The 15,631-nt window shown below is 46.7% G+C and overlaps 1 protein-coding gene across 6 annotated transcripts in view; it reads left to right on the top strand.

The window, feature by feature from the left end:
- Positions 1 to 15,631, top strand: part of TPP2 (tripeptidyl peptidase 2) — a 1,323,399-nt gene that overhangs the window by 389,774 nt on the left and 917,994 nt on the right. For all 6 annotated transcript variants that reach the window (XM_033947626.1, XM_033947627.1, XM_033947625.1 and 3 more), the window contains one exon: positions 4,779 to 4,927. In XM_033947626.1, the coding sequence (XP_033803517.1) occupies positions 4,779 to 4,927 (149 nt within the window). The remainder of the gene's footprint in view (positions 1 to 4,778; positions 4,928 to 15,631) is intronic.

Raw genomic sequence — 15,631 nt, 5'->3', positions numbered from 1 at the left:
TGCGCGGCTCTCTGATAGCGTGCGGGTCGCCGAAAAAGAAAATCTACAAACTAAGGTGAGGAGAAGGGAGAGAGCTGGCTAAACACTAGAATCGATTGGGCAGGCAGGTGTGAGCTGCGGGGACCGTGCGATCGCTAGTGTTCCCGGCTCAAATTGGAAGGAGGGAGTGAAAGGGAAAAGGATTCTGGGCCAAGGGGATGAAGTCGGAAAGAAAAACCCACAGCAGGAAAGAAAGGGAAGGACTGGCAGGTGAGCCAGATGCTAGAAGCAGGGGGGGGGGGAAGAAAGAGGGAAAAAAGCTAGATGGGGGTGAAAAGAAGAGACACACTGGTATGGAAGAGGAAGATAGGGGAAATCTGGACACAGGAAGGTAACAGAAAGAGGGGAAATTATGTGCATGGGGCATAGGGACAGAGACATAAAGGGGACATGCCATGGGGATGGTATATGGACACAGGGGGGGCAATGACAGATACATAGGGGAGATATTAGAAATGGAGAAAATAGGAGCACAGAAGCGAGATGGTTTGTGGGGATGGGACAGGGACCGAGCTCGCAGGCTCCAGTGGCTTGCACAAATTACATTGTAACGTGCCATGAAAATAAGAGGGAGGAAGGTAGATAGATAAGCCACGTGAGAGGAGCTGAAGGGTAGTAGAAAGGAACAGATGGTAAAGGAGGGAGGGAAGGGTGGTGGTGGAAAGGAATAGGACAGACATTGAAGGAGGGTGGAGAGGAACAGACCCCGAAGGGAAATGTGGAAGACAGAGTGGGAAGAAGACAGATGCCAGACTATGGGGGAGCGGAGGGAAGAAGATGGGTGCTAGACCAATTGGAGGGGGGGGGTGAAGGGAGAGGCACAGTAACAGCAAGTGGAAGACGCAGAGAGAAGACACACAGTGGATGGAAGGAATTCAATGAGAAGATGTGGAAAGCAGAAACCAGACAACAAAGGTAGAAAAAAAAATTATATTTATTTATTTATTTTTTGCTTTAGGATAAAATAGTATATTAGTTGTGTTGATAAAAATTTATAAACAAAGCCCTGCCAGTTGAACATCTCTTTCTCTAGTTCAGCAGCAGGAACTTTGATTTATAAGAAAGGAATAAGCTAAATATTACAGTACTAAGGCTTATATGGATGCAGCGGGGACGGTGACGGGGCGGTGAATGGGATGGCAGTGGCGGTGACGGGGCGGTGAAAGGGATGACGGTGACGGGGCGGTGAAGGGAACGGCGGTGACGGGGCGGTGCAGAGGATGGTGGGCCGGTGACGGGGCGGTGACGGGGACAGATTTTTTCCCCGTGTCATTCTCTAATAGGTATGCCTTGGCGTTGAAAAGGTTGGGAATCACCATTTTTGGGGACATTTAGTTTCTTTATACTTTATGTGAAAATCATGGTAAGAGGGAAGATTCTTAGTATGAAAATGTTACAGGTGATGTGTTTATAAATTAATTTTTTATTGAAATGATAATTGTGGGCTCCCAGCATAGGCAAATCTCAGCTTGCCCAGAGACAAGTGATATGCCCAGGGTTAAACTTCATGCTCCTCTCATAGTTTGTCATTAATGAATTCCGTTAGGTCTATGGGATACTAGAATTATACTTTAATTAACCAGTTCCAGGAATTAGCACAAACATGCAGTCTTTGTAAAATTCTTCAAAGAAAAACTTCTTAGCACCCTGCTTTATTTAGTGGAACTGGGGACCATTCCCCTCCCTCATTTAATCCCAGAAAAACCTAATTATCATTTCCAATTCCTCCTCATGCACTGCCGTGCAGCTGGCAGCCTTGGCGATTATAATAAAAACAAATCAGACTTTCTTTATAGTTCACAGCTTCTATACTGACACAGAGGCAGACAGAGCACTGATTTTTCCCCAACAAACAAATTACCCCCACCCCCTTTTTATGAAGCCATGTTAACATTTTTTATCACCGGCCTTGGTGGTAAAAGCTCCAACGCTCATAGAATTCTGAGTGTCGGAACTTTTACTGTCATGGCCAGCATTAAAAAAATGCTAATGTGGCTTCATAAAAGGGGGAGATTAGTCTTTCCACCCAGCCACTTTAACAAATATTAACAATAATCTGTTCACACTTAGTTCATGTTTCTTCCTTTGGCTTCAAAATATATATTAGCAATATTCAGTTTCTAATATTTTGCTACCTTTAACTTCACCCCAATTCCAGTCAGATATAAACTGAAATGAGAAAGGGAGAACCCACCCAACTCCAGTAAATACTAAGCCCTACCCATATTCTCCCTGGTAGCTGATTTTCTTTCAAAATTCCAGCAGTGCCAAATACACAAAAAATTTTCATAACTTGTATTGAAACATACTAATGAATTTATCAGTTGGCTTGGCAGTGTCTTGTTTCTCACATTAAGAACATAAGAACATAAGAAGTTGCCTCCGCTGAGGCAGACCCTAGGTCCATCCTGCTCAGCGGTCCGCTCCCGCGGCGGCCCATCAGGCCCATTTCCTGAGCAATGGTCTATACCTATCTATACCCCTCAATCCCTTTTTCTTCTAGGAATCTATCCAAACCTTCTTTGAAACCATTTAATGTTTTCTTGTCTACAACAGCCTCTGGAAGCGCGTTCCACGTATCCACCACCCTCTGAGTGAAAAAGAACTTCCTAGCGTTTGTTCTAAACCTGTCCCCTTTCAATTTCTCCGAGTGCCCCCTTGTACTTGTGGCGCCCCTTAATTAGAAAAATCTGTCCCTGTCTACTTTTTCTATGCCCTTCAGGATCTTGAAGGTTTCTATCATGTCTCCTCTAAGTCTTCGCTTCTCCAGGGAGAAAAGTCCCAACTGCTTCAATCTTTCGGTATATGGAAGTTTTTCCATTCCCTTTATCAGTCTAGTTGCTCTTCTTTGTACTCCCTCAAGTACCGCCATGTCTTTCTTGAGGTACGGCGACCAGTACTGGACGCAGTACTCCAGGTGCGGCCGCACCATTGCACGATATAGCGGCATGATGACTTCTTTCGTCCTGGTTGTAATACCCGGACGAAAGAAGTCATCATGCCGCTATATCGTGCAATGGTGCGGCCGCACCTGGAGTACTGCGTCCAGTACTGGTCGCCGTACCTCAAGAAAGACATGGCGGTACTTGAGGGAGTACAAAGAAGAGCAACTAGACTGATAAAGGGAATGGAAAAACTTCCATATACCGAAAGATTGAAGCAGTTGGGACTTTTCTCCCTGGAGAAGCGAAGACTTAGAGGAGACATGATAGAAACCTTCAAGATCCTGAAGGGCATAGAAAAAGTAGACAGGAACAGATTTTTCAAATTAAGGGGCGCCACAAGTACAAGGGGGCACTCGGAGAAATTGAAAGGGGACAGGTTTAGAACAAACGCTAGGAAGTTCTTTTTCACTCAGAGGGTGGTGGATACGTGGAACGCGCTTCCAGAGGCTGTTGTAGACAAGAAAACATTAAATGGTTTCAAAGAAGGTTTGGATAGATTCCTAGAAGAAAAAGGGATTGCTCACAAACAAAAGCCAAGAGATTTTTCTCATCTCTCTCTAGGCAGTCTTTTTGTTTCTCCCACTGCTTAACAAATAAAAGTCAGGAAACTTTTATACTAACAGTTTCACATGTAGATAAATCTCCTTTATTCAAAATCCATGGAGAGGTTGTCTGGCTCACCTTCAGCTCTTCTACCTCCATAGGTTCTGGACTGGTTGTTCATAAACCTGTAGCCTTCCTCCTCTCCCTGAGCAGGTTTTCAGTCATCCTCTCTCTCGTCACTGACCTTTCCCCTTCCACTTCCATGTGTTCCTCCTCTGCTATTGCTGTATTCAGCTGTTCCTCAGCTTGCTCCCTGAAGGGGATAGGTTTGCATCTGTGCATCTGTTTCTTAGGGATTGGTCAAGCCTCCATTTATTAAAAAAATTTTAAAAAAAGGTTCTGCTCTTCCTTTACCATAAAACCTAGGTCTGCCCTTCTATGGATCTCTCCAGAGTCCTAAAGTATTTTGGGTTACACTTCTCCCTTTGCAAGTCTTTGGCTTTGGGAAAATGACTCAATCTGCAGCTCATTTATTTATTTTTTATTTTTTTATTTATTCAATTTTTCTATATCATTCTCCCAGGGGAGTTCAAACGGTTTACAGTAAAATGTGGAACCTCCCATAACGCCGGCGCGATGTCTATTAAGTAAAGTGGGAGGGGGGGATCCCCAACAAAACCTCCCGTCGGAGCCCCTAAAAACTAATTTTTTGGCGCGCGCCTCCGTCTTTCGCACTGCTGTCTATGAACCGGGGGGATTAAGTGACTTTCCCAGGGTCACAAGGATCAGTGTGGGTTTGAACCCACAACCCCAGGGTGCTGAGGCTGTAGCTTTAACCACTGCGCCACACACTCCCCTCATCTTTGTCTGGGACAGCGAGGGGCCCCTTTTTTTAAGGGAAGGTTTTCTGTACCATCTTTCCCTTTTCTCCTGTAGGGAGCCTCTTCCCTGGGAATTCCCACTCTAGGGCACAGAAGCACTAGCTCACATTGTGCAAGTTCAAAGTGTAAATGCATCTGTGGAAGTTATTTTATGATAGGATGATAGCTAACAAAATATTTTTTGCAGGTTGATGATAAATTGTCCTCTTCGAAGCATGTCTCAACAATATTCAACTAAACATAAATAGGTTTTGAAATAGACTCAGACTGGAATTTTTTGTGAAGCTGTTTTTTTCTGTTTATTTGAAGATTTCTGGAGTTTGCATTGGTGATCTTAAGTCTTTTTTTTATTTTTTTATTTTTTTTTAAGTACTGATGGAGCTCTTGGGGTCAGTGTCAGTGCACCTGGAGGAGCTATAGCTTCTGTGCCTAACTGGACATTACGGGGAACACAACTCATGAATGGCACATCCATGTCTTCTCCTAATGCATGTGGTGGCATTGCTCTAATACTATCAGGTAATATATATAACTTCTCTTAATGTGTGAAATAAGGTTTTCTGGTTTTACATAGTAACATAGTAGATGACAGCAGATAAAGACCCAAATGGTCCATCCGGTCTGCCCAACCTGATTCAATTTAATTTTTTTTTTCTTCTTAGCTATTTCTGGGCAAAAATCCTACATTTAAAATATTCTAGTAGCAGAAGATATAGCTCAACTGATGAAACTCATCTGCAGTTATATTGGCTGCTGTGCACAAAAATCCCATGTGGGATAGGGATTGAGGAAGATTATAGCTTTGGGGGGTATACTACATTGGTCAGAATAAATAGACATTCAAATACTATCAGAAATTAACACAACTAACAAATGTAGCAGACATCAAATAGGCCAATATTATCTGCACACATTTCATATTAGGATATGCTGGGGAGTAAAGTTTCTAGATGAAATTGACTGCTTCTTGAAGCTGCTTTTTACTCTTAAACTCCTTATTTACCCATTTAGTGCTATGTTTTAATCATTCCCATAATAAATATAATTCCCTAGTCCCTTATTTTTTCTGTTTTGAATAGATTATAAACTCTGTTGAGCAGGGACTGTCTCCGTTTGTGCACAGCAGTGTTTCTCAGCCTTTTCAAGCCAAGTACCCCTGCCCAAGCTCCACCCCAGACCTGCCCAAACTCTGCCCCTGACTCCACCCCCATAATAATAGTACTAATTGTAATGCAATTTCTTCCATCCATTTTTCAAATTGTGATGCCAGCCATTGTGCACAGCTCTGGACCACTGGACGGACACATGGTTACTCATTCCCATGAGCCTCCAAATAATAGTCAGAAAGGTCCAAGGCTTACATTCAGCAATTTCTTTATTTCTCTTGCCAAAAAACCCCAGAACTTGACCACAAACAGTGCTGTGGAGCACTGTTCTTCAACCGCCGGTCCGCAGACCAGTGCCAATCCGCAGAAAATTTCTGCCGGTCCGCGCAGGGCCGGCGAGATCTACAAATTTAATTTACTGTTGGGCATCTGTTCCCCTTTCCCTTCCAGGGCCGGCGTTAGGATCGGCTACAAATGGACGGCAAAAAGAAAGACAGAAGCCGCGGGACTTTTCCTCTTGCCTGCATCGCTATAGGCTCTGCCGATCTTGATCCCGCCCCTTCTGAAGTGACTTCCTGTTTTTGAGGGGCAGGAATGAGACCGGTAGAACTTGTAGCGAATAACAATGCAGGCAAGAGGAAAGGTCCCGCGGCTTCTGTCTTCATTCTAACCATCTGATTTAGCGGGACCACAATTGAAGGTAGGGTAGATTTTGTCTTTGTTATTGCTGCCAAGTTTAGCAGGATCAGAGTCGAAGGCAGGGCTGATAGCAATCAATTGCTGGAAGAGTGGATCGGGGCCAGCAACCAAGGGAGGAAATAAGAGATGCTGGATTATGAGGAGAGGGAAAAATGTGATATAGGTATTGTGGAAAGGGGATGGTAGACCCAGGAGGGGGGATTGGTGTGACAGAAGGGAGATGGTGGATCCCCTTGGGGGAGGATAGTTATTGGAACTAGGTGGAAGTTGGAAGAATAGGGACACAAAGACAGATGCTAAATCTTGCAGGGGGTAGAGAGACATGGAAAATGCTGAACAGGAGGGTGGAGTATGAAGACAGAAGTAAGATGTTGGACATAGGTAGAAGGAGTAGAGAGACAGAGGGGATATGCTGGACATGGTGAAGGGGGAATAGGGAGACGAGGAGAAGATGCTGAATAAGGAATGGAGGGAATGGGGTGATGGAAGATATCTGCTGGATTAAGATGGGGAAAAGAGGGGAGGTACTGGAATACGTTCAATATAAAATCATAACTGAGGCTTGTGTGGATGGGATCAGATGGTTTACGGGGACCAAGCTTGCGGAGACGGGGCGAATTGTGTTTTTTAAATTTCAGTCTTAGTAGTTTTCCGGTCCACAAAATAATTCTTTTATTTCTGCCGGTCCACTGGTGTAAAAAGGTTGAAAAACACTGCTGTGGAGAATGCCCGTACCTAGGGGGGGGGAGGGGGGCGGTCCGCCCCAGGTGCACGCCCCAAGGGGGTGCACAGGAGAGAGCTGGACGGGGGACCCGCAGAGTTAAATACATCTCGAGCCGCGAGGCTCATCTTCTGTTCCTTCCTGCCCTGCCGCTCACATATAGCCGATGGGAAGTCTTCCCCGATGTCAGCGCTGACGTCGGAGGGAGGGCTTAAGCAAAGCCTGCCTTCCGACATCAGCGCTGACGTCGGAGAATACTTCTGGTCGGCTATTTGTGCGCGGCAGGGCAGGCAGGAAACTGAAGACAAGCCTCACGGCTCGAGCTCCTTTTTGCTGAGAAAGTTGCAAAGATGGGCTGGGAGGCAAACGCGGAACACAAAAGGGGGGAGGGAGTGCGTTTTGGACACAAGGCATGGACTTGGGAGAGAAGAAGGGAGGGAAAGAGATGCTGAGGTGGGGGAGGGAATGGGTTTTTGGACAGAGAAGGCATGGACTTCGGAGAGAGGAAGGGAGGGAAAGAGAAGCTGAGGTGGGGGAGGGAATGGGTTTTTGGACACAGAAGGCATGGACTTGGGAGAGAGGAAGGGAGGGAAAAAGATGCTGAGGTGGGGGAGGGAATGGGTTTTGGACACAGAAGGCATGAACTTGGGAGAGAGGAAGGGAGGGAAAGAGATGCTGAGGTGGGGGAGGGAATGGGTTTTTGGACACAGAAGGCATGGACTTGGGAGAGAGGAAGAGAGGGAAAGAGATGCTGAGGTGGGGGAGGGAATGGGTTTTTGGACACAGAAGGCATGGACTTGGGAGAGAGGAAGGGAGGGAAAGAGATGGTTGTGTACACGGGGAATAGAAGAAAGGAGAATTTTTGGTCATAGGGAGGGAGTGAGGTACAGATAGTGGCATACCAAGGTGAGGGGGGGGTGGGTAGGCGGTCTGCCCCGGGTTTACGTCCCAAGGGGGTGCACAGCTGGCCACACTCCAGTGTTCTCCCTAGGCCGGCAAACTGTGGCTCTTTAGCCACTTGAGTCCCACCGCCGCCATCGGGAACAGGCCGGCGCTGAGTTTGCCCTGCTTCTCTTCCCCGCGGGACCGACCAACTCTCGCCACCCGCGTCAATTCTGACGTCAGAGAGGACGTTCTGGGCCAGCCAATCGCTGCCTGGCTGGCCTAGAACGTCCTCTCTGACGTTAGAATTGTCGTCGGATGGCGAGAGTTGGTCGGCCCCGCGGGGAAGAGAAGCAGGGCAAACTCGGCGCCGGCCTGTTCCTGATGGCGGCGGTGGCACTCAAGTGGCTAAGAGCCGCAGTTTGCCGGCCTAGGGAGAACACTGGAGGGTGGTCAGCTGTGCACATGACTGACTTGAAGCCTTCCTCCGAAATCAGCTCTGACGTCGGGGGAAGACGTCCGGTCGGCTATGTGTCCGTGCTGCAGTGTAGGTAGGCTCGCATTGCTTCTCAATGGGCTGCTGTGGAATTGAAAGTCAAACTCCAGGAGGCAAGAGTTGACAGCCAGCCAACATGGTTTCAGCAAGGGGAGATCGTGCCTAACAAACTTATTTCACTTCTTCGAAGGAATTAACAAACGAATGGACAGAGGTGACCCCATAGACATCATATATCTAGACTTCCAAAAAGCCTTTGACAAAGTACCCCACGAACGCCTACTTCGGAAACTGAAGAACCATGGGGTGGAAGGAGATGTACATAGATGGATCAGAAATTGGTTGGCGGGTAGGAAACAGAGGGTGGGAGTGAAGGGCCACTACTCGGACTGGAGGAGGGTCACGAGTGGTGTCCCACAGGGCTTGGTGCTTGGGCCGTTGCTATTTAATATATTCATAAATAATCTAGAAACAGGGACGAAGTGTGAGATAATAAAATTTGCGGACGACACCAAACTATTTAGAGGAGCTCGGACTAAAGAGGACCGCGAAGAATTGCAAAGAGACTTGAACAAACTAGAGGAATGGGCGACGAGATGGCAGATGAAGTTCAACGTTGAGAAATGTAAAGTACTACATGTGGGAAGCAGAAACCCGAGGTGCAGCTATACGATGGGAGGGATATTAGTGAAGGAGAGAACCCAAGAAAGGGACTTGGGGGTAATGGTGGACATGACAATGAAGCCGACAGCACAGTGCGCAGCGGCTGCTAAGAAGGCAAATAGAATGCTAGGCATAATCAAGAAGGGTATTACAACCAGAACGAAAGAAGTTATCCTGCCGTTGTATCAGGCGATGGTGCGTCCGCATCTGGAGTACTGCGTCCAATATTGGTCGCCGTACCTTAAGAAAGATATGGCGTTACTAGAGAGGGTTCAGAGAAGAGCGACACGTCTGATAAAAGGGATAGAAAACCTTTCATACGCTGAGAGATTAGAAAAACTGGGACTCTTTTCCCTGGAGAAGAGGAGACTTAGAGGGGATATGATAGAGACTTACAAGATCATGAAAGGCATAGAGAGAGTAGAGAGGGACAGATTCTTCAAACTTTCGAATAATAAAAGAACAAGAGGGCACTCGGAAAAGTTGAAAGGGGACAGATTCAAAACGAATGCTAGGAAGTTCTACTTTACCCAACGTGTGGTGGACACCTGGAATGCGCTTCCAGAGGACGTAATAGGGCAGAGTACAGTACTGGGGTTCAAGAAAGGATTGGACAATTTCCTGCTGGAAAAGGGGATAGAGGGATATAGATAGAGGATTACTGCACAGGTCCTGGACCTGTTGGGCCACCGTGTGTGCGGACTGCTGGGCACGATGGACCTCTCGTCTGACCCAGCGGAGGCACTGCTTATGTTCTTATGTTATGTTCTTAAGAGTCCAGCTCAACCCACAGTTCCTCTCTCTAACAATCAATGCTAGCCGATCTTCAGATCTCAAATACATTATTATCTTCTTAAGGTAAGTGCCTACCTTTTTTCCTGGATTATTCACAGTTCTTACGGTGCTACCATGTTATTTCAAGACTGGGTCAAAGAGAGGCTGTTTCACTGAACTTTCACCGTCAAGAGTCCCGACCTATCCAGTAAAATTTGTTTTATAAAAATCTGCACACTTTTTGAGTTACATCGGTGTTTTATTTTTCAGTGCTTTTTTTTTCTTGCCCGTGTCTAGGAGAAAATCTTGAAATTTTAAACTGTAATTGCACTGCCAATGTATTTGGTAGTTTAAAGGTTCTATATGTGCAGTTTTTACCTTATAAGGTTAACTAACAAAACATTTTGGCTCACAGGAGAGAGTGACTTCCAGTAAATGTGCACAATTTCTTGGTATAGAAGCTTCCTAATTTTATGTATCATAGATTTGAATCCTACGCATATGAGAAGAGAGTTACATTCCGAACCTGCATGAACTTGAAATACAACAAATCTCCATGGTCATTCTTAGATTCCTATGTACGCTCATCTTCTTAGACACTCCTGTTATCCTTTTCTTCTCCTCTCTTCTCTCTTTCATTTTTCTTTCCTTTTTCTTTACTGCTCTCTCTCATCTTTATCTTATATATCCCTTAAATACATTTTTAATAATTGGAGCCTTTGCTCCTATACAGTTAAACATAGATTTATATATTTTATATACAGAAAGCTTTATTTTGTTTCTATGTACTTTAAATGATTCTTGTATCCTTTAAAATACTTAATAAAAATTATTGAACTAAAAAAAAAAAAAAAAAAAAAGAAGCTTCCTAATTTATTACTGCTGCCTCTAACCCCTGCTGTTATCTGGACGTGAACGTGGGGTGCAAACGTGGGACACAGAATGGGGTCGAACATGGGAGGCAAACACAGAACACAGAAGGGGTTGAACGTGGGAGGCAAACGCGGGGCACAAAAGGGTGGTGGGAATGCGTTTTTGGACACAGAAGGCATGAACTAGGAAGAGAGGGAAAGAAATGCTGAGGTGGGAGAGGGAATAGAATGGGAGAATTGGGTGTGGGTGTGTCAGTGAGAGGGAAAGAAAGATGGTCGTGTACATGGGGAATGGAAGAAAGAAAAGGAACAGTGGGACAGATTGAAAGGGATGCAAGAGGGAGGAATGTTGGACATAGTGGTGAAGGGAATGGAGGGAGAGATGTGGCATGGTGCTGGAGAGGGGTGATAGAAAGAGAAATGTTGGGCGATGGGGCTGGTGGGCAGGGGCAAAAAAAAGCTGCACATGGTGGACAAAGTGATGGAACTAGACGTGATTGTCCAAGGATACTGAGGGAGCTTAGAGAGGTTGTGGCAGGTCCTATTAAAGACTTGTTCAACAAATCTCTGGAGACGGGAGTGATTCCTGGGGACTGGAGAAGAGTGGATGTAGTCCCTATTCACAAAAGTGGTCACAGGGATAAAGCGGGAAACTACAGGCCAGTAAGCCTCACTTCGGTTGTTGGAAAAATAATGGAAGTGTTGCTGAAAGAAATAGTGAACTTCCTAGAATCTAATAGGTTACAGGATCCGAGGCAACATGGCTTTACTAAAGGGTAAATCTTGTCAAACAAACCTGATTGAATTTTTTGATGAGGTGACCAGAGAAATGGATCAAGGACATATGCTAGATGTAATTTACTTAGATTTCAGCAAAGCCTTTGACACGGTTCCTCATAGGAGGTAGAGAATGACACGGAGGGGGTTTACCCGCGGCTACCACGTTTAGCCGCGGGTAACCCACCAAAAACGGGGAATGAAAATTAGCAGCCTCTGCGGGGACAGGAACAAGGCCATCACCGCCCCGTGGAGCGGTGAAAGGTCTTGTCACCGCAGTGAGGCATAAAGGATCGTGCGGTCCCCGCAGCGCCCACCCGCACGCCGGCTCCATCGTTTAACCAGCTTCCTCTCTCCACCTTACCTTAGTTTGCCGGCTTTCTTTTTCGGCGACCGGAACGCTTTCAAAAGAGCCGCACATGCGCGGCTGCTCAGTATTCAATCTTCTGCTCTGACCCAACCGGAAACAGGAAGTTGCAGCAGAGCAGAAGATTGAACTTTGAGCAGCCGCGCGTGCTGGCCGCCGAAAAAGAAAACCGGCAAACTAAGGAGAGCTGGAGAGCAGTAGCGTACCAAAGGGGGGGGCCTGCCCCGGGTGCCGCATTAGGGGGGGGTGCACAGCTGGCCCGGTCCCTATCGTGCTCCTACCCTCCCAGCAAAAGCAGCATCGGCACCATTACCGAAAAAGGTAATGGCGCCAGGCCTTGGAGCACTGAAGCAGACCGCTTCTCCCCCCTCCCAACCGAACCCCCGCTGACCCTCCTATCTCTCCCCCCAAGTGAACCTTTCCGACCCTCCCAGCGAAAGCAGCAAACCTCCCTCCAGTAGCGTTGGCTTTTTCCTCCCTCTGCCGCATCACTGATGACGTCATCAGTGACGCAGCAGAGGGAGGAGAAAGCCGCGAAGGAGGTTTGCTGCTCTCGCTGGGAGGGTCGGAAAGGTTCACGGGGGGGAAGATAGGAGGGTCAGCGGGGGTTCGGCTGGGAGGGGGGAGAAGCGGTCTGCCTCGGTGCTCCATTACCTTCTTCGGGCAGCAGCAGCTTTTACAATTCGCTGCTGTTGCTGGCTTCAGGCCTTCCTCTCTGCTGGGTCCTGCCTACTTCCTGTTTTCATGAAGACAGGACCCGACAGAGAGGAAGGCCTGAAGCGGGCAACAGCAGTGAATTGTGAATGCTGCTGTTGCCCGATGAAGTTCAGGACATCAGGACATGGGGGAAGGAGCAGGGAGAAATCGGCTGCTGGCTTGGGGGTTAGGGTGGGGAAAGAATCGTGGAAGTGGAGAAATTGTCACCATGGCTTTGTGGGGGCTAGGGGGAGAGAGAAAGAAAGGCAGAAATAAAGAGGGGTCAGGGGGAGAGAGAAAGAAAGGCAGAAAGAAAGAAGGGGACCAAGGGGAGAGAGAAAGAAAGGCAGAAATAAAGAGGGGGTCAAGAGGGAGAGAAAGAAAGGCAGAAAGAAAGAGGAGAGCCAGGGGGAGAGAGAAATAAAGAGGGAGACTAGGGGAAGAGAGAAAGAAAGGCAGAAATAAAGAGGGGGGCCAGAGGGAGAGAGAAAGAAAGGCAGAAATAAAGAGGGGGTCAAGGGGGAGAGAAAGAAAGGCAGAAATAAAGAGGGGGTCAAGAGGGAGAGAAAGAAAGGCAGAAAGAAAGAGGAGAGCCAGGGGGAGAGAGAAATAAAGAGGGAGACTAGGGGAAGAGAGAAAGAAAGGCAGAAATAAAGAGGGGGGCCAGAGGGAGAGAGAAAGAAAGGCAGAAATAAAGAGGGGGTCAAGGGAGAGAGAAAGAAAGGCAGAAATAAAGAGGGGGTCAAGAGGGAGAGAAAGAAAGGCAGAAAGAAAGAGGAGAGCCAGGGGGAGAGAGAAATAAAGAGGGAGACTAGGGGAAGAGAGAAAGAAAGGCAGAAATAAAGAGGGGGGCCAGAGGGAGAGAGAAAGAAAGGCAGAAATAAAGAGGGGGTCAAGGGGGAGAGAAAGAAAGGCAGAAAGAAAGAGGATGGCCAGGGGGAGAGAGAAATAAAGAGGGAGGCCAGGGGGAGAGAGAAAGAAAGGCAGAAATAAAGAGGGGGGGCAGGGGGAGAGAGAAAGAAAGGCAGAAATAAAGAGGGGAGCCAGGGGGAGAGAGAAAGAAAGAGGGGGGGGGCAGGAGAAGAAAAGAAGGACCAGAAGAAGGACCAGAGACTCATGAAATCACCAGACAAAAAGGTAGGAAAAATGATTTTATTTTCAACTTAGTGATCAAAATGTGTCCGTTTTGAGAATTTATATCTGCTGTCTATATTTTGCACTATGGCCCCCTTTTACCAAAACGCAATAGCGGTTTTTAGCGCAGGGAGCCTATGAGCGTCGAGAGCAGCGTGGGGCATTCAGCGCAGCTCCCTGCGCTAAAAACCGCTATCGCAGTTTAGTAAAAAAGGAGGGGGAATATTTGTCTATTTTTGTATAGTTGTTACTGAGGTGACATTGCATAAAGTCATCTGCCTTGACCTCTTTGAAAACCCGCAGAATATAAATGATAATTAACATTTTCTCTGCGTGCAGCGTGCTTTGTGTTTTTAAAATTTTATTGTTGGTAGATCATTTTGACTTGGCCACAAAGGTAAGGGGGAGGGAGGGAGGGGAGCTGGTGAAAGACATCTAGTAATCCTTGCAGGCTTGACTGTGCAGGGAATTATTTTTGTAAAATCATGTTTTGTTATGTGACTGGCATTATCTAGACTTTAATTTCTATGAATGAATAGAATGAAAATGATATAAAATTACTTGCTTGCGGGGACCGCGTGTTCCGGCTCACACAAGGAAGGAGGGGGTGAAAGGGAAAAAGTTTCTCTTCCTTGGAAATAGATTCTGAAGTGACCTCATCAAAGAAGACCAGCACCAAATGTACAAGAAATCCCTTAAACAATGTCAAAAGAGCCCAAAATAGAAAACTGCTACTGCCTTGACACTCCATTATTGAAGGAATCAATTTGAAATCACAGAAGAGACAGGAAAAGGTTAAATGCCTCATGGAATCCTCAGGTACAAAACACAAACCAAATTGTGAATGAAATCAGAGCAGACAGTAAGAATTATAAAATTGATGTCATTATCCATCTGGAAAAAAAGGCGTACTAGAAATAATGCCTCAGCAATACAATTTTCAGAAGTTCTATTTGCTCATGGTAAGGGAGAAGAGAGACTGCTAATGATGGTGGGGGGACTGATAGAAGATATGAAAGAAGGGTGGTAGAATGGAACAGATGGTAAAGGAGGGAGGGAAGGGTGGTGGTGGAAAGGAATAGAACAGACATTGAAAGAGGGTAGAGAGGAACAGACCCTGAAAGGAAATGTGGAAGGCAGAGTGGGGAGAAGACGCTGGAAGGGAAGAAGACAGACGCCAGACTATGGGGGAGTGGAGGGAAAAAGATGGGTGCTAGACGGGGATGGTGACGGGGCGGTGAATGGGATGGCAGTGGCGGTGACGGGGCGGTGAAAGGGGATGGCGGTGACGGTGATGGGGCGGTGAAGGGAACGGCGGTGACGTGGCGGTGCAGAGGATGGTGGGCCGGGGACGGTGCTGTGACGGGGACAGATTTTTTCCCCATGTCATTCTCTAATAGGAGGCTCTTGAACAAACTTGAAGGGCTGAAGTTAGGACCCAGAGTGGAGAACTAGATTAGAAACTGGTTGACGGACAGCCGCCAGAGGGTGGTGGTTAATGGAAGTCGCTTGGAGGAAGGAAAGGTGAGTAGTGGAGTCCCTCAGGGTTCGGTGCTGGGGCTGATCCTGTTCAATATGTTTGTAAATGACATTGCTGAAGGGTTAGAAGGAAAAGTTTGACTTTTTGCGAGTGATACCAAGATTTGTAACAGAGTAGAAACCGAGGAGGGTGTAGAAAATATGAAAAAGGATCTACAAAAGTTAGAGGAATGGTCTAATATCTGGCAGAGTAATGCATTTGGGGATTAATAATCAGGAAGAGCCATGTATGTTGGGAGGGGAGAGGCTGATATACAAGGATGGGGAGAGGGACCTTGGGGTGATAGTGTCTGAAGATCTAAAGGCGAAAAAACAGTGCGACAAGGCTGTGGTTGTTGCCAGAAGGATGTTGGGCTGTATAAAGAGAGACGTAACCAGTAGAAGAACGAAGGTGTTGATGCCCCTGTACAAGTCATTGGTGAGGCCCCACTTGGAGTATTGTGTTCAGTTTTGGAGACCGTATCTGGTGAAGGACACAAAAAGGTTTGAAGTGGTCC

Source organism: Geotrypetes seraphini, chromosome 6 (assembly GCF_902459505.1).
Source record: "Geotrypetes seraphini chromosome 6, aGeoSer1.1, whole genome shotgun sequence".
Taxonomy (NCBI): domain Eukaryota; kingdom Metazoa; phylum Chordata; class Amphibia; order Gymnophiona; family Dermophiidae; genus Geotrypetes; species Geotrypetes seraphini.
This window is presented reverse-complemented; position numbering and strand designations above follow the sequence as displayed.